The sequence below is a fragment of the Nannospalax galili genome, unplaced genomic scaffold (assembly GCF_000622305.1).
Source record: "Nannospalax galili isolate Female #2095 unplaced genomic scaffold, S.galili_v1.0 scaffold105, whole genome shotgun sequence".
NCBI classification, from domain to species: domain Eukaryota; kingdom Metazoa; phylum Chordata; class Mammalia; order Rodentia; family Spalacidae; genus Nannospalax; species Nannospalax galili.
Window position 1 is genome coordinate 997,577 of NW_008354502.1, and position 25,027 is coordinate 1,022,603.

A 25,027-nucleotide genomic window follows, 5' to 3' on the forward strand; every position below is an offset into this window, starting at 1 on the left:
CAAAAGGAAATTGATTTCAATCAGAAACAAACCATAAACATCTAGTCTGTCAACTCTGTGTACATAGAAGTTTTGCTACTCAAGTGTTTCTGGGAATCGCCCATGTGCTTCAGAATCTGAAGAACTGTCCTACATACTAAAGTAGAATCTCAAGGTTTCAGTGTCACCAGCTGCTTTACATGAGCGTGAAAATTAGAGTCTGTAACTGAACTTCTCAAAGATCTCAGCTTCAAATGCCATTTCATTATCTATTCCTTGGTTATCTTTTATATGTGGAAAATGGGGGTAAATCATACAGTGATATATGTACACCAGATACATACTTATATAAAATTATTAAACATTCTTACTATTTTGGGATTTTTTTTGAGACAGGGTCTCCATGTAGCTCCAGCTGGCCTGGAACTCATTATGTAGACCAGGCTGGCCTCGAACTCACAGAGATCTGCCTGCCTCTGCCTCCCAAGTGCTGGGATTAAAGGTGTGCACCACCACGCCTGGGCATTCTTACAGTTTTTAGGTTGACTTAAATAAGTAATTATCAAGATGAAGTCTCTGAAATATGAAGGGGTGTGTCAGATTCTCCATCCTACTTAGATGGAGCTGGTTTGTGCAATAGTTGTGTCATAGGAACAATAACACAAGATACTAACAATGGGCTTAAATGTGAAGATGACATCTTATTATGCCTTTAATCTGGTGTTAAATTTTAGCTCATGCCATTTAATTTCTTGTGATTAAATGTTGATACATATACAATAAAAAGGACTCATAGTCTATGCAGTGTCAGCCACAGAAAGAGATATATTAAATACATTAACGTTGTGGTAAAATTTTGACCATTATTAATCATTGGATCAAAATTTCAGTCTTTTTTGAGTAGTGTCTTTGGTTTTCTTTTATTTTCCTTCTTTATTTCTTACTTGTTAGGGAAAACGAAATGAAGAATTTGGGTATGTAGGAGGTAGTTAGTCAAGGGTAAAGGATTAGCTTGGGATACTGGAAATGTCAACTCAGGAACACTAAACAACAGAAATAATTACTTCTGAATGTGTGTCTGCTATACATACATACTCACGTGTTGGCCATGGGTGGCACTGTATTCTGGCAACACATATTACTGATGCTCCCAACACCAGAGATTCAAAAGTGAACTCTTTTCTAATATATTAAAAAGATTATTCTTTGTACCATTTGTGTCTTGGCAGTGATATATTTCGTGGTAGACCTTCCACTCACAGCTGAAAGTGAATGACATGGATGAAATTAACCAGACATTTGTGTCCGAATTCCTTCTTCTGGGTCTTTCTGGATACCCAAAGACTGAGATCATTTACTCTGTTCTTGTTCTGGTTATGTACCTAGTGATTCTAACTGGCAATGGTGTTCTGATCATAGTAAGCATCTTTGATTCCCGTCTTCACACACCCATGTACTTCTTCCTGGGCAACCTCTCTTTCCTGGATATCTGCTATACAACGTCCTCTGTTCCCTCAGCACTGGTGAGCCTAATCTCAAAGAAAAGAAACATTTCCTTCTCTGGATGTGCAGTGCAGATGTTCTTTGGCTTTGCAATGGGATCGACAGAATGTTTACTTCTTGGTGTGATGGCTTTTGATCGCTATGTGGCCATCTGCAACCCTCTGAGATACTCCATCATCATGAGCAAAGGGATGTATGTACTGATGGCTTCTGCATCGTGGTTCTCTGGTGGAATCAATTCAGTTGTGCAAACATCTCTTGCCATGCAATTGCCTTTTTGTGGGAATAATATTATCAATAATTTTGCATGTGAGGTCTTAGCTGTCCTCAAGCTAGCTTGTGCTGATATATCTCTCAATATCATTACCATGATAATTTCAAACATGGCCTTCCTGGTTCTCCCACTGCTGGTCATCTTTTTCTCCTATATGTTCATCCTCTACACCATCTTGAGAATGAACTCGGCCACAGGGAGACGTAAGGCTTTTTCCACCTGCTCAGCTCACCTGACTGTGGTGATCATATTTTATGGTACCATCTTCTCTATGTATGCAAAACCCAAGTCCCGAGATTTGACTGGGAAAGACAAGTTCCAAACTTCAGATAAGATTATTTCTTTGTTTTATGGAGTGGTCACCCCCATGCTCAATCCCATCATCTATAGCTTGAGAAATAAGGATGTAAAAGCTGCTGTAAAATACATACTAAAACAAAAATATATTCAATAAGAATGCCAGTAAACACAAGTTTCTGTGTGACATGTACAAGAAGTGACTCCAAGAAAATCTGTGACACCTTCTTTTGGAAAAACCTTGACTAGGAAGAAACACTTTCATTCCTTGCTTAACCATCCATGCTCTTAACTATCTGTGCTCAGCCATGATTGTTACTGAGGACTATAGTTTGCTTCAAAATGTGTTTCCAACATGTCTTGATCCAAATGTTCCAAATACAATGAATTCCATTTTACACCTATCAACAGGTGTATCTGAAGTGAGTGCTTCTGGCGGACTGTGTGGAAACACTGTGAAAGGGTCATTACGAAAGGTTGGGAAGCAGAGAGGCGCATGTACAAACACTCCCATTCCCACAACTGTTTAAATGATTTTGGAATGGATTATTAATTCTTTCAAAACCGTAGTTATCTTACTATCAAAAAACAAAATCAAGTTCCTAGAGTCATTTAAAGTCTCAATAAGTTGGAAAATACGACTGCCAGTGCCAGCATTGTAGTATACTAAAGTTTCAAATGTGAGGTTAAGATGCCACAGTGAGGATTCTCAGTGACTACTATTTAAAATCTCTTTATTATAAGCCAATAATTACTAGAGACAGAGGAAAAATGATAAAAATGTGAGTGATTGGGAAAACAAAATCAATTCCTGTTATTTTCAAATGAGTTGACATTTCAAAGTAATTCAGTATAATTTTGTCTTTTCTTGTAGAGGACTTGTCTAGAAGAGCGGTCTGTGCACAGTGTAAACTTGGGCTGCACCATTCAGGTTTCCCATAGTCTCTTAGTTCATTATGACAGCTGGGCTTTGACATTATTTTCCTGCCCAATTTCCCTTTTCCCATTGGTTTTAGTGCTACAACATCACTCCGCATTTTCCACTCAAATACTTCACTTTTTGCTAATCCATCATCTTCAGGTTGGCCCATTTTTATCTAAATTATATGGTTCCTAAATCATTCTGTTCTTATTCCACCAGAAATGGAATTTTGTTACTATGGAAAATCCACAGCTGCCTCTGGGTGGGCCCCAATGATGTTGATCCATGTCCACCACAGGCCTTACACTCAACTTTGATTCCTATTTCATTTTTATTAATCTTTCATTTTTTTTACTTTTTTCTTAAATAAAAAATTTAATTACATTTATTTGCTTACTTACAGGGGAAGTAGGAGTGGGGGCATATAGCACGGCTTGTTTGGAGGTCAAAGGACAGCTTCCGAGATCTCTCTTTTCATCATGTGTGTCGTGGGAATCAAACTTAGGTCATCAGACTTGGCAGCAAGCACCTTTTCCTACTGAGCCATCTTGCTGGCCCATCTTTAGCCTAAAATTTTCTTTTTGACTTATTAATTTTTATTTTTGTGTATAAATGTTTTTCCTACAGGTATATAATTGTACCTGTGTCATGCAATGCCCTCAGAAATCACAAGAGGGCACTGGGTCCCCCTGGAACTAGAGTGACAGAATGTATTAGCCACCTTGTCTGTGCTGGGAACTAAACCTGGGTCCTCTGCAAGAGCAACCAGTGCTCTTACGTGCTGAGGCATCTAGCCAGCTCCTTATCTTTAATTTTTGACTACATTTACAAGTTTTGAGGCATGTGAAAATATTATTTATATTGTTTTAGTCAACTCCAACCACCTCACCTTATCTTTTCCTCACAATACCAAGAATGGCACCAACCTACATGCGGTCTTTTATCAAGTAGAACACATCCTATCTTCCTCTTTAACTGTGTCTTACAACTCCATATTTGAGGGACATTGAATGAGAGAGTTGCAAAGATTTTTAAAAGCCCGGTGACTGAAAGTTAATTCAAAATTAAAAGTGCAATGAATCTGAGGTGTTTCTGACAGCACTTGTGAATGCTTCATTATGTGATTTCACCACATCCTTTGTTCCAAACTCACAACATGAGCACTTTGTACTGAGCATGCCATCCTACTACACAATGCCAATAAATGAGAATTTCGTATATTACGAACTGCAATGTTTTACTGGACAAAGTTTTCTGCCTTATAGAGACTTAATGGTTTAATTATAGAGAACAAGACTTTTAAATGTTTTCCTACTGTCATTGCTTAGCATGTAAGTGTTAGATTAGTAGGTCTTGGATTATATTATGTTAGAATATTTAATTTTAAAATCATAGTTTGAGTTTCTATCTCAAGAGTCATTTAAAAGATTATTAACTGAGTTTTGACTTGTATTTAAAACAGAATTTCCAATATATTTTAAAGAGGTCTAAAAATACTTTTGCCATTTTGCACTTATGCAAAGCAATGCTCTTGGTATTGATCATTATAAAATCAAAATATCAATCAATCTGAAAAATGTTGAATTGACATCCTGATATATAATACATGATATTATATAATATAATGTACAAATATAATATATCCAGGAGATATAAATTTGTATAATTATACAATACGGGCACAAACCCAAGTGCTGAGAGTCATAGTTCCTGAGGACTGGAACATATGGTAGAGACATAAATGATACTGCTCCTAGTTCAGCCATAGGTTAATGCCAGTGAAGACTGTCATCCAGGACAAGGGCACCTGAGCCACACAAATGACATCATTGCTCATTCTAACGTATTGGTGCTGTGAGATAATGCAAGCTAGAGCCTGCATTGTTGACTGATTTTCTAAATTTCAAGGCAGGTCTGATTTTTAATTAAACATTTCATGCTTGCTTGCATTGAACATTTTACAGAACATATGAGATGCTGGAGTGTGTATTTAAATGAAGCTTTAATAAAGATATAGACCATGATAGTACAGGAGGAAGAAATTTCAGGATGGAAAGCAGAATTCTGAATCTCAGTTCAAACTGCTCCCAGACCAATTTTGCATAACTGGTTTTTAGGACCTTTCCAACAGTGTTGGCTTGTACAATTACCTTATGGAAATTAACTGCTCAAGCATTCAGTAGAACTGAGTATAGGCTTTGGACCTCAAATGCTGATTTACCAGGATGCTACTATACATGTAGGAGTAACCCCAAAGTAACACTTTTGTCTGAGCAAACCTAAACTGCCCAAAGGCTCTCGTTTAGAATCAGCAATCACTTTCTTTTCTTTCTTTCTTTCTTTCTTTCTTTCTTTCTTTCTTTCTTTTCATCTTGATTAACCTCCTTGGGGTTGGCCTGATAGGCTCAGCCAGAGATCCATAATGTTTGTAACAACATAAGTAGGGTAATATTTCCCCCTTTATACTCAGTTATATGAAGTAGATTTGGATACATACAAGCACATAGGCCTGTGTTATCTACAAGTTGGAAAGAGACAGAAACCATTAAATTTCTTTTTAAATATTTCATTTTATTTATTTATATATTTGTGTGTGTGTGTGTGTGCGCATGTGTGCGTGTGTGTGTGTGTGTGTGTGTGTGTGTGTGTGTGTGTACATTGCCTGTATTTATGCAAGTGCACTTATGTCATACAATGCCTGCAGAGGTCAGAAGAGTGTAGGATTCCCCTGGAACTGGAGATATAGATAGGTGTTAACTGCCATATGGGTGCTGGGGATTGAACCATGGTCTTCTGCAAGAGCAACCAGTGTTCTTAACTGCTGAGTCATCTCTCCAGACCCTGGTCTTACTTTTAAAAAGGTGAGTAAAGGGATGATTCATACTTTTTTAGGGATTTGAGAAGATTTACGTAGGTTGTTATGTCATGTTCAGTAAGTGATCTTTCTTCTGCAGCTCATGAATGCCATGACTGCTCCACTAACTTAGGGACAGACATAAAATAAAAGAACAGTGGCAGAGTGTCCACGATTGTCTGTGCATTCAGCCGTGCTCTCCATGGTGCCCCTAACAGTGTTTCAACAATATATCCAGTGCTTTTCCCCTTCAGTTTTAACACACTTCATTCAGTTGCCGAAGTAGCGTTGGTTTCTCATCCCCTCCAGTTCTGCATGAAGGATTTTCCGTTGCCCATTATAGTTTTCATTAGTCCAACCTTTTGTGGCTACAAATGTATATAATAAGTCTGTTCGTGATGCTTTGCAGAGCATTGCTGCATTTGACATAAAGTGCCTTAGAGATTAATATCCAATTAAACAGGATTCTTGCTACAGGTCCCAGTAGTGGTGGGAATAATTAACTTCATTTGCCAGATATGCAAATCCAAGTCCTAAACAAGTGTGTCTCTCAATCAAAGGTCACTGTTATCCACCTGCAAATAAGGGCAGCTAGCCAAGGTGGCCCACACGACAGTAGTGGCATTTTCTGGACCCTTTCACTTGGCACCTGGTAATTATTTTTAGCTTCCAATTTTTATTCTATTGACAAACAGAATAATTTTTCTAGATCTTTTTTTAAAAAATATTTTTATATGTATGAGTGTTATGCTTGCATACATGAAAGTGAACCTATATCATGCAATGTCCATGGAGGACAGAAAAAGGGCATTGGAACTGGAGGTATATGAGTTACACCTTATGTGAGTACACAGTCAGACAGTCTCCATTTGTAAACTGGATTTGTACTCTATTAACTTTCCTCTGAAAAGTTGTTGAAAATTTGTGTGATATCATTATTGTTATTTTCTTGTTCCTCTGATGATTGAAGGATGTTGCTATTAGTTCTTCCTGAATCAAATGTTAATTACTAGGGAATATTATTTCATTACTTAAACCTCCACAATATCTATAGAAAGGAAAGTCTTGCTAAATGTTAGTTTTATTGGCCCTGCACTGATGTTATCTTTCAATGTGGAAACAAGTTTGACATGTTTTCATCTTTAATGAACACATGGCATATTTACATGTGTAGATGCTACTTTTGCTATATTAAATAAATTTTTGCATGTAGAATCCAAGTATTTCACAGTAATTGTGACATCTATTGAAAAATACAGTCATAATCTAAGAATTAACATCTACACCATAACAGACTTTCCTAAAACACCTTAACTCAATAATATAGTAGCTATCTGAATTTATAACTCAAATATTTATTCTAGACTTTATTTTTCTTTTGTGTCCTTAACAGATAGATTTTCTTTTGTCTCGAGGGTTTATTTATTGTATTGTTCACTGGTATTTCTTTTTATTCCAAAATAATTGGTGATGACTTCCTTTATGAAATGAATTTATCAAAAATAATGAAAAAAATGATGTCTAGAAAACAAGCTAAAGAGCGCAATGACAATGCAATTCACAATGGATATGTGTTTTATTTCATTCATAATATCTAGATAATTGTTTTAATTATAATAGCATTTCATTTTAGTATTTATTATCTGAGTTAACTTTGCTTTCATGAATATATTTATATTTTATTTAATATATCCTATGTAATTTTCATACAAGTGTACAATGTATCTTCATCATGTCCCCCCACATTCTTTCTCCCTAGCTCCTCCCATAATCCTCCAACAAATCTCTCTTAATTTAATGTCTTCATTTTTTAAAAATTATTTATTCAATAACCACCTATTAGAAGAAGCATTTCACTACATCAGCATTGACATATTCAATAACAATTTTCTGAGCTAGGATACATCTCATAAAACTGGCTGTACAGTTGCAGGTTTACAGTTGAATTGTTACAGTTATACAATATTGTACTCAGTATAAACCCTATAAGACATAAAATTAAATGAGGTGTTAACCTTTAAAAAAGATCTCCATTTCATTATTAAAATACAGAGTTTCATACGGAAAACTTCATTTTTAATACAATTGACATTAAGATGTTTGTTTCTAATCTCTATATATCAGATTATTATTAGTCACAGTTGGTTACTTTCTGAGCTCCTTGGCATCTGAGCGTGGATAAAAAATCATCAGGTAGATTTCAATCATAATGTTTTTCACATGTACATTTTTAACAACTACTTGATTAGAAGAAGCATTTCACTACAGATTTAACATATTCAGTAACATACTCCAGAGCAAGAGTGCATCTCTTTCACAGGTGGGTGGAAGTTTCTAGGTTCACAGTTGAGTTAATACATTTATACAATATTGAACTCAGTATAAGCCCTGTAAGACAGAAAATTGAATGAGTTTTTAACTTTTAAAAAAGATCTCCATTTCATTTTAGAATATTTTGTTCCTTGCAGAAAGACTCATTGTTTTTGCTACCAACACTAAGATGTTGGCCCTTGCATCTCCAATCCGTATGTATCTGACTATTACCAGTCATAATCGGCTGCACTTGGATCCTTGGCGCCTGTGTATGTCTACAAAGTCATCGGGCAGACTTCAATGGTATTGTCCACCACCTCTACCAATCAGCATGACACAAACCTCCATGCCGCCTCCTCCTCAAACATAATATATCCTTTAAAAATTTGTTGATTTTTTTTGTGTGTGTATATCACACAGAACATCCCAAACCATCTCATTCAACTACACACCCACTTCCCAGATAGCACCCTCACTTTGTTTTCATGAATATATTTGTATTTTATTTAATATATCCTATGTAATTTTCATACAAGTGTACAATGTATCTTCATCATATCCCCCTCCACATTCCCTCTCTCCAACTCCTCCCATAACCTTCCAACAAATCTCTCTCTTAACTTCATGTCTTCATTTTTTAAATAAATCACCACTGAGTCCAATTAGTTCTGCCCATATGCACACAGTGTGGAGTCATCTACTGGGGCATGGGCACTGGCAACACCCCGGAAAAAATTGATTCTCCCTCCACTGTCAGCCATCAACTGCCAACAGCTCATTAGGTAAGGGCGGGGCCTCAGGAGCCCATCTCTCTTCCATGCTGGAATTTTTAACAGGCTTGATCTTGTGCAGGCCTTGTGTAGGTAACACAACTTCTAAGAATCCATGTGTGCAACAGCCATGTCATATATAAAGAGTAGTATTTTACAGCACTCCTCCCCCATCCTCAAACTCTTACCTTCTTTCCCCCGCCCCCCCCGCCGCTGTGATGTTCCTTGTTCTTTGTATTGGGGAGGGTTGATAGAGATGTCCCATCTATGGCTGACCACAGCTGCTTATTCTCAGTCTTTTTATCAACTGTAAGTCTCTGCTTTAACCAGAGAAGCAATAAGAAGCTTCTCTGGCCAAGGTTGAAAGCAGCACAATCTATGGAAATAAACATAAATATTAAAAGGCAGTTTGACTATGTAAGCATTTTGCAAAACAATATCAATATGTTCTCTCCTTGAGCCTACGGCTTCCTTAATCATGGGTTTTGACCATGTTTACATTACCAGACATGAGTTCCTTCCTATGGAACAGGCCTAAAATCTAATCCAGAGAGTGGTTGGTTGGCCCTCTAAGCCTTCATTTCAGTACTGTACCACTGGGCTTATCTTTCCTGGTAGGTCAGTATCGTAGCATGTGGGGTTTAGTGCTGAGTGAGACCCTTGATGTTCTCACCCAGAAATCTGCACCTCCAGGCACTGTGAAAGCTAGCCAACAGGGAGAGAGTTTCCTGGTTGATTTAGATTGATTTTCCTGTCCTGAAACCAAAGGGTATATTGCCTCCAGCAATAAGATCTTACCATCTAGTTATGGAGGGCAGCTAAACTCAGTGGCAATATCTGCATTATTTTGGGTGTCTTTGGGGCCTCCCTGGTCAATAACTTATAAGGCGGTAACCTGTGCCTGGCACTGAGATTTTCACTTAATAACCCATGTCTTCTAGGAACAGCATTGCTCACCCATATGGAGTACCTCTGTTCAAACTCTTTTTTTCTAAGTTATATTTAATTAGTTTGCAAACTAGTAAGCTTTCATAAGGCATCTCATACATCCTTAGTTTCAGTTAACTTACTCCCTGTCCTCCCTCTCTCCATCCCTGCCCTCGTCCCATTTATACCATTAGCTCACAGTATTCTCCCCACCCCATTCTTTCATATCACATTAGGGTTATTTATTATTTTATTATTTATTTTTATTTATTAGTTCTTACTTGAGTTGCAAGATTGTAGGTTTCAATGTAGTTTCATCAAGCACATTTCATTTTGGTTAACTCTTCCTCTGCCTCCTCTTTTCTCATCCCATCACTCCACTATCCGCTTGGACCTTTCAGACTTTAATATTTTTCTCTATCTCCTTTCATTTTGCCTATATTTTACCATTGCCCCCTCTTTAATGCATCTTCTCCCAATGGCCCTTGTCTAGATGCCCAACTTCTACAAGTACTCAAAGTTAAATACACAAAACAACAGATTTGAAGCTAGGGTATTCATATAAGAGAGAACATGCATCATTAATTTTGGGAGTGGGCAGACCTGGGTTACTTAACTTAGTAGCATTCTTTTCTAGTTCCATCCAGTTACCTGAAATTTTCATGATTTCATTTTTCTTTAGAGAGGAGTAATATTCCATTACACACCACATTTTCCTTATCAGTTAGTCTGCTGATGGACATCTAGGTTGATTTCATTTCCTAGCTATCACGAATAGAGCAGCAATAAGCATGAATGTGCATGTATTTCTGTAGTAGGATATAAAGTCCTTTGGATATATGCCTAGGAGTGGTGTAGCTAGGTCATATAGAAGTTCTAGGTTTCTGAGAAACCTCCAGACTGATTTCTAAAACGGCCATGAATATATTTTAAACTAAAAAGCTCTTTTATCTCAGAGTTTGTTGGTTGAGAATCTGCTCCTGTTTCTAAAAGTTAAAGGGGCAGGAGAGTGTTACTTTCTTATTGAGTTTAAAGTTCAGTCAAAATCTAATTCCAGTAGCTCTCATAATTGGGTCTGTGGGACACTGTCCCTTTGGCATCAGAAATTTTTCCATCCCTGATTCCTCAATCCAACTTTAAATTGCTGTGGGAATTGGGAAACAATTATAGCAACTCTTGCATAACAAATATTTACTCTTCTAATCAAGCAACATTCATTGAAATTTTGCTTTATTTAGATAACAGACATAAGTACTATTAAATATGTACCCAATTCCTCTGGAAGTAATATCACTGTAAAGGTGAGTTCTGAATAACAAAAATGTACCTTTTCATTTAGAAGTAAAACTATTATTAAATATGAATTTGTAACATTTGTATTAGGTAGCATAGCACTCTGTTAATATCAATATCTCCATAAACTAATGCCACCGTTATCATCTGTACTGTGATATCAAATTATGAAGCAATTTCCATGTTATCTGAGTTTGTGAGAAACTTAAAGTAACAAGATATGTGAGATTTGCTTCAGAAATGAATCTGTGAGAAAATCAAAGTGATGTTTTCATCACCATTACAAATGAAAAACTGAAGTTATAGATTAGATGATAAAAGAACCTTGAGCTTAGAATTTTTTTATTTTTAAATTTTTTATTTAATTGTGATTTTCATACAATACAGTTTGATGGTATTTAGACCCCCACCCCTATGCACAGTTCTCCTTACTACCCCCACCCGTTAATGTACTCCATTACATATATACATATCCTAGAGAGTCTGATTCCTGTCCCCAAATGTCCTTCAGTGTGGGTCTATCTCCTGTGGCCCGATTAGCATACCAAGAGTCCCTTCCCAGTAAAACACTGTCTCTTCCCTTTCAGAAGCCATCAGTTGCCAAAAGATCCTTAGGCTGGTTTGGGATTTCTTACCCACATCCCCATGTCTATGCTGGGATTCTGTCTGGTTTGAACTTGCATGGGACTTGTGCATGTTGTCCCCATTGCTACAAGTTCATGTGAGTAACTAACCACCTGTCTGGAAAACTCTGTTTTCTTGTGGTCATCCACCACCTCTGGGTCTTACAATCTTTCCACCCACCTCTTCCACAAAAATTTCTGAGCCTTGGGAGGCAGAACTTTGAAATAGGCATCCTATTCTGGGGTCAGCAGTCTGAAACCTCTTGTTCTCTACATGTTGGCCAGTTGTGGGCTTCTGTGCTAATTACCATAAAGAAACTTCTCTGGTGAGAGATGAGAGATATATTCATGTTATGTGTAGAGGTTGCATTAAAGATGTGTTATTTAGAGTTAAGTGTTCACAGACTCATTCTCTGTGTTTGACCAGTTCTAGAACTCTGTAATAGTCTCCATCTATTGCAAAAAGAAACTTCTTTGATGAATGGTGAGAGGTACACTTGTCCATAAATATGAGGATGCATATATAGAATACAGTATGAAATTACATTGGTCTAGGGATATGGCAGAAGTAGGTTTTTCTCTAGGATCTGTGGCTTCTCCAGCCTTGTGCATTTAGCTATGTTTACAGTACCACCCATAAATTCCCTCCCATTCTCCCTTAATTCTAGTTAGAAGCTGTTGATTACCACCAAGATGAAACTTCAACTACTGCACCAATAGCAATAGTTGCTGGGGACTTAGGCTCTTCAGTTGGGAAGGACCACTGATGGGTTTGCTCGCTTGGCGGCTTACACAGTATCCTCTGATACCATGAAATCTCATTTTCAGGGAGGAGGCTTCCAGGTCAGATTCAGCACAATTGTTCCAAATCCTGCATCCAAAGTATTGCCTGTCTTCAACAATAGTCTTACATTCAAGTTCCTTGTCCTGGTTTTGATTCCCGGTTGCAAGTACTTTTTCGTTAGGTGGTTCACATATGGTTTATGTTCCAGGGACAGTTAGATGACCTCTGGGTACCTGCAGTGCAGGAGTTGGTGAGCTTCTGTAGAAGGTAGCAGCTTGTTACTGCTGACAGGAGACTACTACTTTAAGACAAAACAAAGGCAGAGCTTGCTGCAAATGAACAGTTGGGGCATAGTGCTTGCCTGGCTGTGAATCCACAGATTTATACAGGGAAGCTGATGAGCAAAGTAGAAGAAAATCTTCAGGTATTCAGACATAACTCACCCATTGTGTAGAGGCTTTGTCAAGCCAGAGACAAGCTGCTGTCCACATATTCTGACATCCTTTGATTTAAGGTGGCCAATTTCAAGTTCTGGGAAGAGAGCATTAAAGACAGCAAGCCTGTCTTGGATTAAGGTGGATTGCCAGTTAGTGGAGTTCTGCTAAGTGGGGCGGGAAGAGACAGGCTGAAAGCAGGTTACAGAAATGGTCAGTAGACAATCGTACATTGGTGCTAGGTTTGTCTGGAAAGGAACACAAGAGGTTCACCACATCTGGATTCCAAGAAGACTAGATCTGGAAGATTTCCCTGCTCCCAGGTAAGTCCACGTCTTGCTGTCTTATCCTTCTTTCATGACTGGGCTGCTTAGAGTGCTCATATACCTAATACAAGGCAACCCCTGACCAAATCTGGACAGTGCCTAAAGAGAGTATTAATTTATCTTAAGGAGTAGTGTACTGTGCATGTAAACTCATTTCATAGCAAGTTTTGTGTTCTGATTAAATTTGTCTTTTAATCCCATATTCTTGGACATTCTTATGTCATTAGAAGTTGAGTCCCAGAGACAACATTTTTCCAAGGACATTTTTACTTAGTAGAGGTAACCATCTCAACTTAATTGTTATACTCCTTGACCATTTTCTGTTGTTGATAAACATATTCTGCATATATTTTAATGCTATATATTTGCTACAGAAGTTGTGAAATTTTGAAACTTCTCTCTGCTTATTATTAGCTATGTGCATTTGCTAAATGAATTAATTTCAGGCACAGTATTTGGCACATAAGAATCTGTTATTGAAGTTGCTCTAGAGACTTTTTTCATTTAAATAAAGAAATTTTGGAGTACTCCTGATCTTAAATTGAAAAAAGTGTTAATTAGATTTGTTTTCTTACAAAATAAAGGCTACCAATTTTTTTGAAGTCCCAAACAAATGAAAGGCTGACTCAGAGTATTTAAGAACATTTTGAGTGTTTCTTCTTTTGCTTAAACTTGCTATTTTCCTACTTTCGGCAGTGTACTGCCATTATGTACTGCTTTTGTGTTAATAATTTTCATAAGAATGTATTTTTTCATAGAAAGCACCTTACAGAATGATTCCTTCCTACTTATGGAGGTAAATTGTTCTTAATAATTGGAAAATTATTTCTTTCATTTGTAAATCCAATAAAAAATGGTGAGTGCTAAATTGAAATCCCCAAAATTCCAGTGATGAGCAAAGTAAAAGCTTTCCCATGAGAAAAAAATCCTCTCTGCTAAGTTCAAGGTAAAATAACCCTGGGAATACAAAGCTCAGGCATGTTGATGTACTGGCACCAACTACACCAAATACATTTCTAATGTCAGGAACATATATTGCAAGTAAAACAATGTACTGTTGAGCATTAGTATGGTCAGAGAATGGCAAATCCATGAAAACAGAAAATCAGAGAAAAGTGTCATCATCAAAGCTTTTCTGGCAGGGAAGTAGATTAACGAGACTGTCAAAGGCACAGCAAACAGTATGCATAACTTCAGTCATGACAACAACATCATGTGGCAAGTATTTACTATAACCTTGCAGTAATTCTGACTCCACTTTGTCATAAAAAGTGAGGTATCCAAAGAGCTCAGATATAAAGTAAATAAGAAAACTTAAAGCAACTGCTGTAGTGGTTGCATATTGCATTCTTTTCCTTGAGGGACTTTGAAGTTCACAATATGGGCAATACTGAGGTACAGTGCAGAAATGCAAAGGTCGTGCTTGGTGTGGCATAAACATTCTCTTTGGAGAAATGAAAGAGCTTCTGCTTACAAACCTCTGTAGCATTTAAAGCCTGGAAGAATTTCTCTATGTAATTAAGGTCAGAGGACAGGAAATGGACCATTTTTAAATTATGATCACAAGAACAAAGAACAACATACAGAAAATGATGAGCTACTTGTGTAGCCAAAAACACCTATTTGGGGAAGAAGTGCAAGAGGGGAGTGAGGATGAGCAGTGTTTGTCCATTGAGATGCCAAGACACACTGTTGTCTCCAGGCAAATGTTCCTAAGTAGCAGAGGAAGCTATGCTTAATAATTAATAGGTAAGGAGTCTGGAAAGAGGACTCAGTGGTCAAATACTGGCTGCTCTTGCAGAGGACCCAGGTTCGGTTCCCAACACCCACATGGACGCTAACAACAGCTTATAACTCCTGTTCCGGGGAATATGAAGCGCCCTCTTCTGACCTCTGTAGGTTTTGCATGACATAGGTGCACATACATTCATGCAGGCAGTACAATTATACACATAAAATAGAAGTAATTAATAAAATATTAAAAAATAATAATTAAAAGATGACATAGCTCCAACATTCTGAATCATTATGGTGCCTGTCACCACCACCTTCACAGGTAATCCAAACACAGAGTCCAAGGTCTTCATAAGATGTCACAGCTGTCTGAATGCACATAAGCAGGTGATGGACTAAGTAAGAAACCAGGAAACAACTAACAGCAGCAAGAAACTCAATCCAAGGAGAACGGTATTAGCCATCACATAAGCTAAGCCAAGGATCCCATTTCCTTGGGACATTCATGAGACATTCATCAAATTAAAGACCAAGAAATAAAATGAACCTCTCGGGAATCCCTGTCCTTGAAGTTTGAATGGGCTCCACTTTCCACTACTGCCATTTATTCGAGATACTGGGCAGAGATGTACCAGCCCTGATAGGCCTGGATGCTGTCCCGTGGCACCTGCATGCTGCACCATGGCTGCCTACCAGGTCTATCTGTGAGCCACAGCTCCATTCCTACTAGTGAGCCGTGCCAGGGGAAGAGTTAATTAGATTTTTAACTGTATATTTTCATTGAATTTTTGTGCATTTCATACAATAGATATTAATTATATTTAGACCCCTCCACCATCCACCCCCCCCATAAACCTCCGATGGACTTCACACATTCTGTCGTACATGTTAAGGCCTATCGAGCCAAGCTTTTGTGGCCAGATGTCCCTTAGTGCAAGTTCATCCACTGTAGTCTAGTCAGCCTATCTAGAGCACTCCCTTAAAGATGATCATCTCTCCCTCACCTGGCAGTGATCAGTTGCCAATAGTTCTCAGCAACAGTTGTATTAATTAGAATTTTTTGAGATTCGAAGTTGCAATCTCTCATTTGAGCATTCAATAGTCTTATTTGTATCTCTTTACAAATTGAAACTTTCTACTTGATATTCCTTAAATTATTTCTGAGATAAGAATCTGTCTGTCTAATTTGACTCCCAACTCTAAGACCTTATACACTAGAGGAAATTTTACCCACTTCTTATTACATTAAAAAAAAAATGAGAGTTAGACTAGAAGTTGAACAGATTAACGTGCAAACTGATGGCAATTATAAAAAGACTAATTTTGTATGTATGTTCCAGGTTGTAATTACTGATGATTCAATTAATTTGACCATATCCTTTCATTGCACTACGTATCTGTTTAAAAAGTTCAGGAAATGAAATTGTATAATGTCAGATTTGGAGGGAATTAAGTAAATGTTTTAAAATCCTTACCGAGTGCTTTGTGATTCTAATAGTGAGCCCCTTCCTATGAAAAGAAGGTCTCCCTGACCTTTGGCCCTTCACATACACCTTTCCCATTTACCTTTTCCCATATGCTTGCCACAACTACTCCACAAAAAGCATACACTGAAGGTAGTCCTCCTAAACATCGTTTGCCTGGTTCTCCTGGGATAGTCTCTTTTCCCCTTCATCTCCTAGTCCTGCCTCATTGCTTCTGCTTCCGTGTCCAACCTAACTCTGAATTTCTTTCAGAATCTTCAACTTGTTTCTCCCTAACAGCCTTTGGAGCATGCTTAAGTATTAAAGATGGTCACACTGGAGTTATGTTCTGTTTCAATCTGTTCCACGTGTAGCCTTTTCACTTTCTTCACTGAATCGTGAACTTTCTGATGGCAGATATGTTGAATCAAACTTGTCCTATCTTCACTTGGCTTAGAATAGGGTTGTGTTCAAGGTAAGCAATCAACCATTATAGTCTGGAATAAGCTTATGGCATTTGTTTTTCAATAATATTTATTGTCTGAAGTATAATAAACAAAAAGACAAGGCTCAGTGGATTACTGAAAAAAGAAAAACATGCTCTTGGTTGTTTTCCAGGTTGCTTTTCTAGCAGGCATTTCCAACCTGTATCTACAAATATGGAAAGAATTAGGGTTGGAAAGATGACTCAGCCATTAAGAGCACTGTCTGCTCTTGCAGAGGACCCAGATTCAATTCCCAGAACCCATAAGGCAGCTAACAACCATTCATAACTCCAGTTCCTAAGTGATCTGATGCTTTTTTCTGGCCTCTGAAGGCCTTGTTTGCATGTGGTTCACTTATATACATGCAGACAAAACACTCATGCACATAAAATACAAATTTTAAAAACATTTTAAATGATTTTTTAAATGAAAAATTAGCCTAGTTGACTTTAGAGTGTGTTTGTTGGGAATACAAAGTTTAACAGCTTTTGGAGTTGTATTCCAGGGAGCTCTGAACCCAACTGTCAAGACCTAAGCTTCATGTTTTACTTTTCACTATAAAATGGATAACATTGGCCATATTATGTCTTTTTCATTTGGAGAAAAATAGGGATAATGACAATATACACCTGATTTTAGTAAAGTATTAATGTAACATGTTCATATATAAAAAAGCATTATTACTATTCGTATATAAAAGAAGCATTATTACTATTTTCTCAGGTGCACTTAAAATAAATCATGAAGAACAACTCCAAAGTCATAGAATAAAAGAAATGAAGAGAGTTTATGTATTATTCTCCATCACATGGAAGCATAGACAGTCTGTGAAATGAAGCTGTGACGAGATAATGAAATAGCAATGCTCCTACTATGCAATCAATAGTTGAGTTAATCTTTGAACACATATGACTTGCAGTGTATGTGTATTGATTTGTTGTGATGAAAGGACTGCCTTCTAAAAAATACCTTAAACTGACTGGAAAGGGATTCTGAGTTTTAGGTAGATAAACAAACAGGTATAGGAATAAATCTTCTTTTATCTGAGCAATTCTGGTCAAAATTTATATTGGAACCCCAGTCTCTGTTGAGTTGTCCTTGGTTTTCTTTGCTGTTCTCCCAGTAGAACTGACTAAATGAAGAAATCAGGTGTGTTGTCTGCATGGAAAATTCGTTGTCCTCAGTAATGAAGACTACCGAATTGGCTTCTGGTCCTAACTCAATGTCCACATAGTAGATCCAGGGCAGAGAAATCTCAATGTCTTTGTATGTGTTTCTCAAACACCACTGAAGACAACAGAATGATAATGCTTTTGACTCTTTTTTATACAGAGTAACACTCAAGATATTTGTTATACTTGTTGCTTGACCATGGACATATTTATTGTGGATACTCCATTGACATCCTGATATGTGGAGCATGCATAGGATAAATCAGACCTTTGTAAAAGAATTCATTCTTCTGGGTCTTTCTGGACACCCTAAACTTGAGATCATTTTCTTTGTTCTGATCCTGGCTATGTACTTAGTGATTCTAACTGGCAATGGTGTTCTGATCCTAGCGAGCGTCTTTGATTTCCGTCTTCACACTCCCATGTACTTCTTCCTGGGAAACCTCTCTTTCCTGGATCTGTGCTACACGGCTACCTCTGTTCCCTCAACACTAGTGAGCCTAATCTCAAAGAAAAGAAACATTTCCTTCTCTGGCTGTGTCTTGCAGATATTCTTTGGTTTTGCAATGGGAGCAACAGAATGTTTCCTCCTGGGCATGATGGCTTTTGATCGCTATGTGGCCATCTGTAACCCTTTGAGATACACCATCATCATGAACAAGAGGGTATGCACGCTGATGGCATCTGTGTCATGGCTCTCTGGTCTACTAAATTCAGTTGTACAAACATCTCTTGCCATGAGATTGCCTTACTGTGGGAATAACGTTGTTAATCATTTCTTGTGTGAAATCTTAGCTGTCCTCAAGTTAGCTTGTGCTGACATATCCCTCAATGTTGTTACTTTAGCTGTGTCAAACATGGCCTTCCTGGTTCTCCCACTGCTGGTCATCTTTTTCTCCTATATGTTCATCCTCTACACCATCTTGAGAATGAACTCGGCCACAGGGAGACGCAAGGCCTTTTCCACCTGCTCAGCTCATCTGACTGTGGTGACCATATTTTATGGTACCATTTTCTTTATGTATGCAAGACCCAAGTCTCAAGACCTCTTTGGGAAAGATAATTTTCAAGCTACAGAGGGGCTTTTTTCTGTGTTTTATGGGGTAGCAACCCCCATGTTAAATCCTATCATCTACAGTTTAAGGAATAAAGATGTCAAAGCTGCTGTGAAATATTTGTTGTGTGGCAAAGCTGTCAAGCAAAAACCCCAAATAAAAATGTAATGCTTTCATGTATAATTAGCTTGATTTAGTCTTCCACAATGTATGCGTGTGTCAATCATTGTTTTATTACATAAATTTGTACATTTTGAATTTATCATTTAAACTGAAATTTAAGAGTGACATAGAAATGACTTGACTGGGCAATCATGGATGGTGTTGAAAGCAAAGTCACAGATTCTTCTCTATTACTAACTATGCTCAACTGGAATCACTGAAAACATTCATTTACTATAAACTAAGATCACAAATGTTTTGATTCATCTCTTTCAAAGACAACGAATTCCTTTGAAATCTGATTCCTGGTGATAACTGAACTGAGTGCTTCTGTATGGCTTTTTTTTGCCTCAGAACGGAAAACATTGAATATGAGTTTTGAAATTACACAGTAGGAGTATAATTCTGCTCTGTCATAAACTTTTTAAATAGTATTGGGTGAGTTTTTCAACTTTTCTAAACTATAGATTCCTCATTTTCAGAAATGGAATAAATAAAATAAACCCTGCTCTCAGTGTTATTGGAAGGCTTCATTAAATTGCACAAAATCATCATTACATCAAGACATCAAGTGTTCCAATGTCTTCTTTGTAGAGGGTGTTGAGGATGACTTTTCCTGTTGACTTTGAATTGAAGAATTCAGTTAAAGAGGCAGACTTGAAGATAAAGGATGATAATGAACATTTCTAACTTTTATCAGCTCCTAATTGTTAAGGTTCCACATCTCTTCCATATGTCATTGGCCATTCCTCCTGGCCCTGTCTCCTGGAAACACATTTATACTACTCCACGTCAAATGAGAAGGTGCTGAAAGGCTCACTCCAGGCCTAAGACCAGCTGAGGAGCCAGAGTTGAAGAAGCTGGAATGCGTATTCTAAGTCTGAAAATAACAAGGCATTTAAAGGAAATTTGAAAATTTCAGTTGATCTTTCTAGAAACCAATCAAAGATATCATTCAACATAATGACTATACAATGAACAACATGGGAAAATAACACACACTGTTATCTCATTTAGTAGTCAGCAAGCAATTACCCTGAGCAAAACCTAGGTCCTACCACTTGTTTATGTGTGGCCATCTTGGATAAGAATGATGCTGACATTGTTGAACTATTAAATAAGTTAAAAGAATAACAATACTTCATAATGCATATCAAACTTGAGTGTGCCTAATGTTTTCTCTAAACAATTATAGACTCAAATAAAGTTGTAAAAGTAGTTTATCTGAAAGTATTATGTGCTGCCCACAGGGAATACCATAATTCTGACATTTTATGTTATGGTAGCACAATAACAAAGACATAAAACTATCTTTGGTTTGATATTGTGGCAGTTATGTAATTACGTAATTATAATTGGAATGCACAGCTTTGAAGTTTGACTAATTTTAAATGTACGCATGTATGTGTATGCACAGACCTGTATACATAGTTCTCTGCAGTTTATTCTCAAGTGCAAATTCTTATAGCCACCACCACAATAAAAATATGTGACTCTTACATTACAATCAGGAAATTCCATCTTATCATCATGTGAAGGTTGATTTGGCAACTTTGTTGGCCAAATCCACGTTTGGTTAAATACCAATGAGATGATGCTATGAAGGTATTTTTTACATGTGATTGGTGTTCAAATAAGTAGACTTTGAGTAAGATGCACTATTCTTCACTGTATTGTTGGACTTCATCCAATCAGGTGATGGATATAGGAGAAAAAACTAGGGTCGCAGAGACGTAAGGAATTAGGTCTTTAGGCAGTCTTCAAACTCAAAAACACAACATTGATCTTAGTTGGAAATTGTAGCCTGCTAGTTAAATCCCTCTCTTTCTCTTTTTACTCTCTCTTTCTTTATTTTTCTTTCTCTTTCTTTTTTTTCTCTCTATATATCTCAAGATTCTCTCTCTCTCTCTCTCTCTATATATATATATATAGAGAGAGAGAGTTCTAGTTAATATGTATCCCTTTGTCTTTGCACACTTACTTGCCCAATCCTGTAATAAATGAAACTTTTCTCCATAGCTGTACCCAAAAATAAAGCATTATTTGCACATACACAATCATTTATTACATCTGGTCTATAGCTCCTTTTATGCTAACAGAATTGTGACAGAGTGTGGAGTGAAGAGCCTAAAATGTTTACTATCTGTGCCTCTATACAAAAGTTTTTTGAAATCTGGCATAGTTGAGAAATATTTCAGTTTTACCAGTTTCTAAAATTAGGAGTTTTTTGTAGAAAATTAATTTTTTCCAGTTGAGTATGCTACCCAGAATGAGTGCTGTGCTGAGTGATCACATTTCCTTAGTCTTCTTTAGTTGCAATGGCTTCTAGCTTGCTTTTGCTTTCCATGACATAAACACATTTAGTGGTCTGCTATTCTGCAATATTTTCTTCCATTTGACATTGCTCCGTCTGCAGCAGAGCTTATTATTAAAAGTAATCTACACTATGTTATAAAGGGCCACTATGATTTTGTTTGTTCTTCTGAGCTTTATAAATAAATTTAAACACAAGAGCTGACAGGGGTAAGTAGACTGAAATTTTTCTCATTTTGATCAAGAAAATGATAAGAATATGAAAGATATAAGCATTTATTCAACAGTTTTCAAATAACTGTAAGATGTTGCATGTACATTAAAATCCATCAATATTTGCATTGGTGCGCAAATAAAATTAGTTTCTTATCATATAAGCAGAAAAATTTCTATTTAAAATTTTATTTTGGATTAATCATAACAACTGGAAGGGACATGTTCTTGCTAAGTAGAATCTTACAAAAGTCAGCATTTTAGATCATCCCAGACTTTTATGTTCCATGAAATTTAGTAGAAAGCTTAGTTCTCTGTTCATCTCTATAAACCCTGGAGGGAATCAATATAGATCTTTTGGAGTACCTTTGACTTATCAAACATTTAACACTGAAATGATACCTCTGGCTCACTTGGTTTATTCATGAAATATCAATGAAGGTAGGTATTTTTCTCCCAATTTAATATTCAAAGAAATTTAATGAAATTTTAAAAAATTATAAAGAATTAAGAAGTGGAATCAATATATGAAAACTTGGATTGATTTTAATATATGTGTAATAATATATACAAAAACTTAAAATATTTGTTACATTGAGTCCATGAGGCATGAAGAGAATGTCCATGAAGAGGTCAATATGGCATGGGGTTCCAGAGAGAAGTGGGGTACACGAAGGGTGATCCTGGGATGGAGAATCAGAAGCCAAGCAGAGTCAGGAGGCTCTAGATGTGGAGGCTCCTTCATAGGAATGATTAGAACAGGGTCACCAATGTGCTGTGGACTGGTATGATCTATGGAATGCTGAGAAGATGAACATGGGGAATCATAAAGTGTCCACCTGGTGAAAATAGTCGAGTGTGTGTAGTCAGGATCTGAGCAAAGACAGTAAGGAATCCTTACGGGGCTCTGGATAACAGTAGTCATGGGAGCACGGAAAATATAGACATACTAGTAAAACGGGGAAATAAAAACAGCAGTGGCCAAGTTTCTAACATTCAGAAAAGACTTAAATATAAGAAGAAGCTAGAATTAAACCTTTGGTGATCTGTTGAAATGATATAGAAATCTGAAGTAGTGTTTCCAGTTTATAAATGGATATTAAAATCAACACCTCTAGAAATATGTTAGTGTACAAAAATATATAGGTGCATGTGTATGTACTTGTGTGTATGTGTGTGCGTGTGTGTGTGTGTGTGTGTGTGTGTGTGTGTGGTAGCTCTGCCCACTGAACATTTCTAAGAACCCTTGCCTTTATTTCCAAAGATTTTCAAAAATCTACTGGTTTCCAATTCATAGTGACCAACTAACAACTGTCACTCCTGATGTTCACTCAAAGATGTCATAGCTACTTTATCAACAAACTAAGACTGATTGCTCTTGCAGAGGACCAGGTTCAGTTCCCAGCACCTACATGGTGGCTAACAACTGTCCGTAACTCCAGTTCTAGGTGATCCAACACCCTTTTCTGACCTCCACAGGCATTGCACCACATGGGTGCACTTACATACATGCAAGAAATACACTCATACACCTAAAATAAAAATAATAAATAAAATATTAAAAATAATATTTTTTGATTCTCAGGCTAGATCTTTCTTGTATCTGTGACTTTACATCCTAGTTTACCTGGCCACATGGACAGCCCTTCAGCATCTTTGGAGCACCTGCGTTCTCTTCCATGACTAGCACAGCATACAACATTGGTGCGGTAGTGGCACTTTTATTTTGGCGGTAATCAACAGCTACCTAATTGGACTTAAAGTCCACTCAGTGGGAGGAAACTCATGCGTGGTACTGTAAGCATAGCCAAATACACATGGCTGGAGTGGTCATAGACCTTAGAGAAAACCCCAAGACTCTCATATCCCTCCACAAAAGTAATTTTCAACTATGTGCAAAATATGTATCCTTTTATTTACAGACAAATATCCCAGTCACCACTTGTATTAGTTACTTTTCTGTTGCTGTGATGGAAACATTGACCCAAGCAACTTGTAGAAGGAAAAATTTATTTCAGCTTACAGTTCCAGGGGATTTATAGTCCATCAGGGCAGGGAGGCATGGTGGCAGGAGGTGTCTGGAGCAGGAGCAATAGCTAAGTTCTCAGTTCTTCAAGCGGGCACAGAAAACAAGAGAGCAGCTTGAGACCTGGCAAGGCTTAAGAACTCTCAAAGCCTGCCTCCTATGACTTGCTTCCTCCAGGATAGCCACACCTTCTAAGCCCTCCCAAAACAGCACCAACAACTGTGGACAAAATGTCCAAATACTTGGAGCCTATGGAGGACATTTTCATTCAAACCACCACACCACTTATCAAAGAAGATCCTTTTGCATTCAAACCAACACACCACTCATCAAAGAAGATCCTTTTGCACCAGATGGAGACTATTACCAAGTACCACAACTGGTAACACACAGACATTGTCTGTGATTTGTCCAAGTTTAAGTGGCACAACTACAATGCAACTTCTATACCTGAGGCCCACGGAACATAGAACAAGGGATAAAGAGGACACTAAATGAATATGTTAATTCTCATTAATGAATCTCTCTCATGCAACAGAGGGCCAGGAATACAAGATGTCACAAATGGCCAAAGTGTAGAAATTAAGAGTCTGCCAAATCTGGGTTCTTAGACAGGGCTCCTATATTAAACTTCGCCCACCAAGGGCTCAGGGAAGATGGAGATGGAAAGATCATAAGAGCCAGGGTGCAAGTGCATGACCATATGGAAATAGAGTCCTACAAGCTCCTGGGACTCTATTCATATGAACCTAATACAATGGTGTCAGCATGCACAAGACCCATGCAAATTCAAGCAGGAAAAAACCCAGCACAGAAGTGGGGAAATGGGCAGCGGATTCCAATCTTAGCTGAAGAAATATTGGCAGCTGATTACTCCTAGATGAAGAAGAGCTGATCTTAAAGTGAGGAACTTCAGATAGACTGACTAGACCTTAGTGGATGAACTGGCACTGAGGAATGTCTGGGGACATTAACTTGACACAACAGGCCTTAACACTTAATTCTGGGGGGGTGGGAGGTCTGTGGGAGGGTGCCAGTGGGGAAGGGAGTATAAAGATGGTTAAGATTGATTAAGATATTCTGCATGAAATACACAAAAATTCAA

The 25,027-nt window shown here is 37.5% G+C and overlaps 2 protein-coding genes and 1 pseudogene across 2 annotated transcripts; 2 read left to right on the forward strand and 1 right to left on the reverse strand.

Annotated features, from left to right (window-relative positions):
- Positions 1-1,182: 1,182 nt before the first annotated feature.
- On the forward strand, positions 1,183-2,228 carry LOC103748926 (olfactory receptor 13C3). Its single transcript, XM_008851706.2, has one exon. The coding sequence runs from the start codon at positions 1,257-1,259 to the stop codon at positions 2,208-2,210; it is 954 nt and encodes a 317-aa protein (XP_008849928.1). The 5' UTR covers positions 1,183-1,256; the 3' UTR covers positions 2,211-2,228.
- An 11,855-nt stretch (positions 2,229-14,083) lies between these two features.
- LOC103748934 lies at positions 14,084-15,706 on the reverse strand (annotated as a pseudogene).
- A 2,695-nt stretch (positions 15,707-18,401) lies between these two features.
- On the forward strand, positions 18,402-19,376 carry LOC103748936 (olfactory receptor 13C4). The gene has a single exon (XM_008851712.1). The coding sequence runs from the start codon at positions 18,402-18,404 to the stop codon at positions 19,374-19,376; it is 975 nt and encodes a 324-aa protein (XP_008849934.1).
- Positions 19,377-25,027: the final 5,651 nt, after the last annotated feature.

Excerpts from the sequence above, each read along its gene's own strand:
- LOC103748926 (XM_008851706.2), top strand. The coding sequence starts at position 1,257 with ATGGATGAAATTAACCAGACATTTGTGTCCGAATTCCTTCTTCTGGGT.
- LOC103748936 (XM_008851712.1), top strand. The coding sequence starts at position 18,402 with ATGCATAGGATAAATCAGACCTTTGTAAAAGAATTCATTCTTCTGGGT.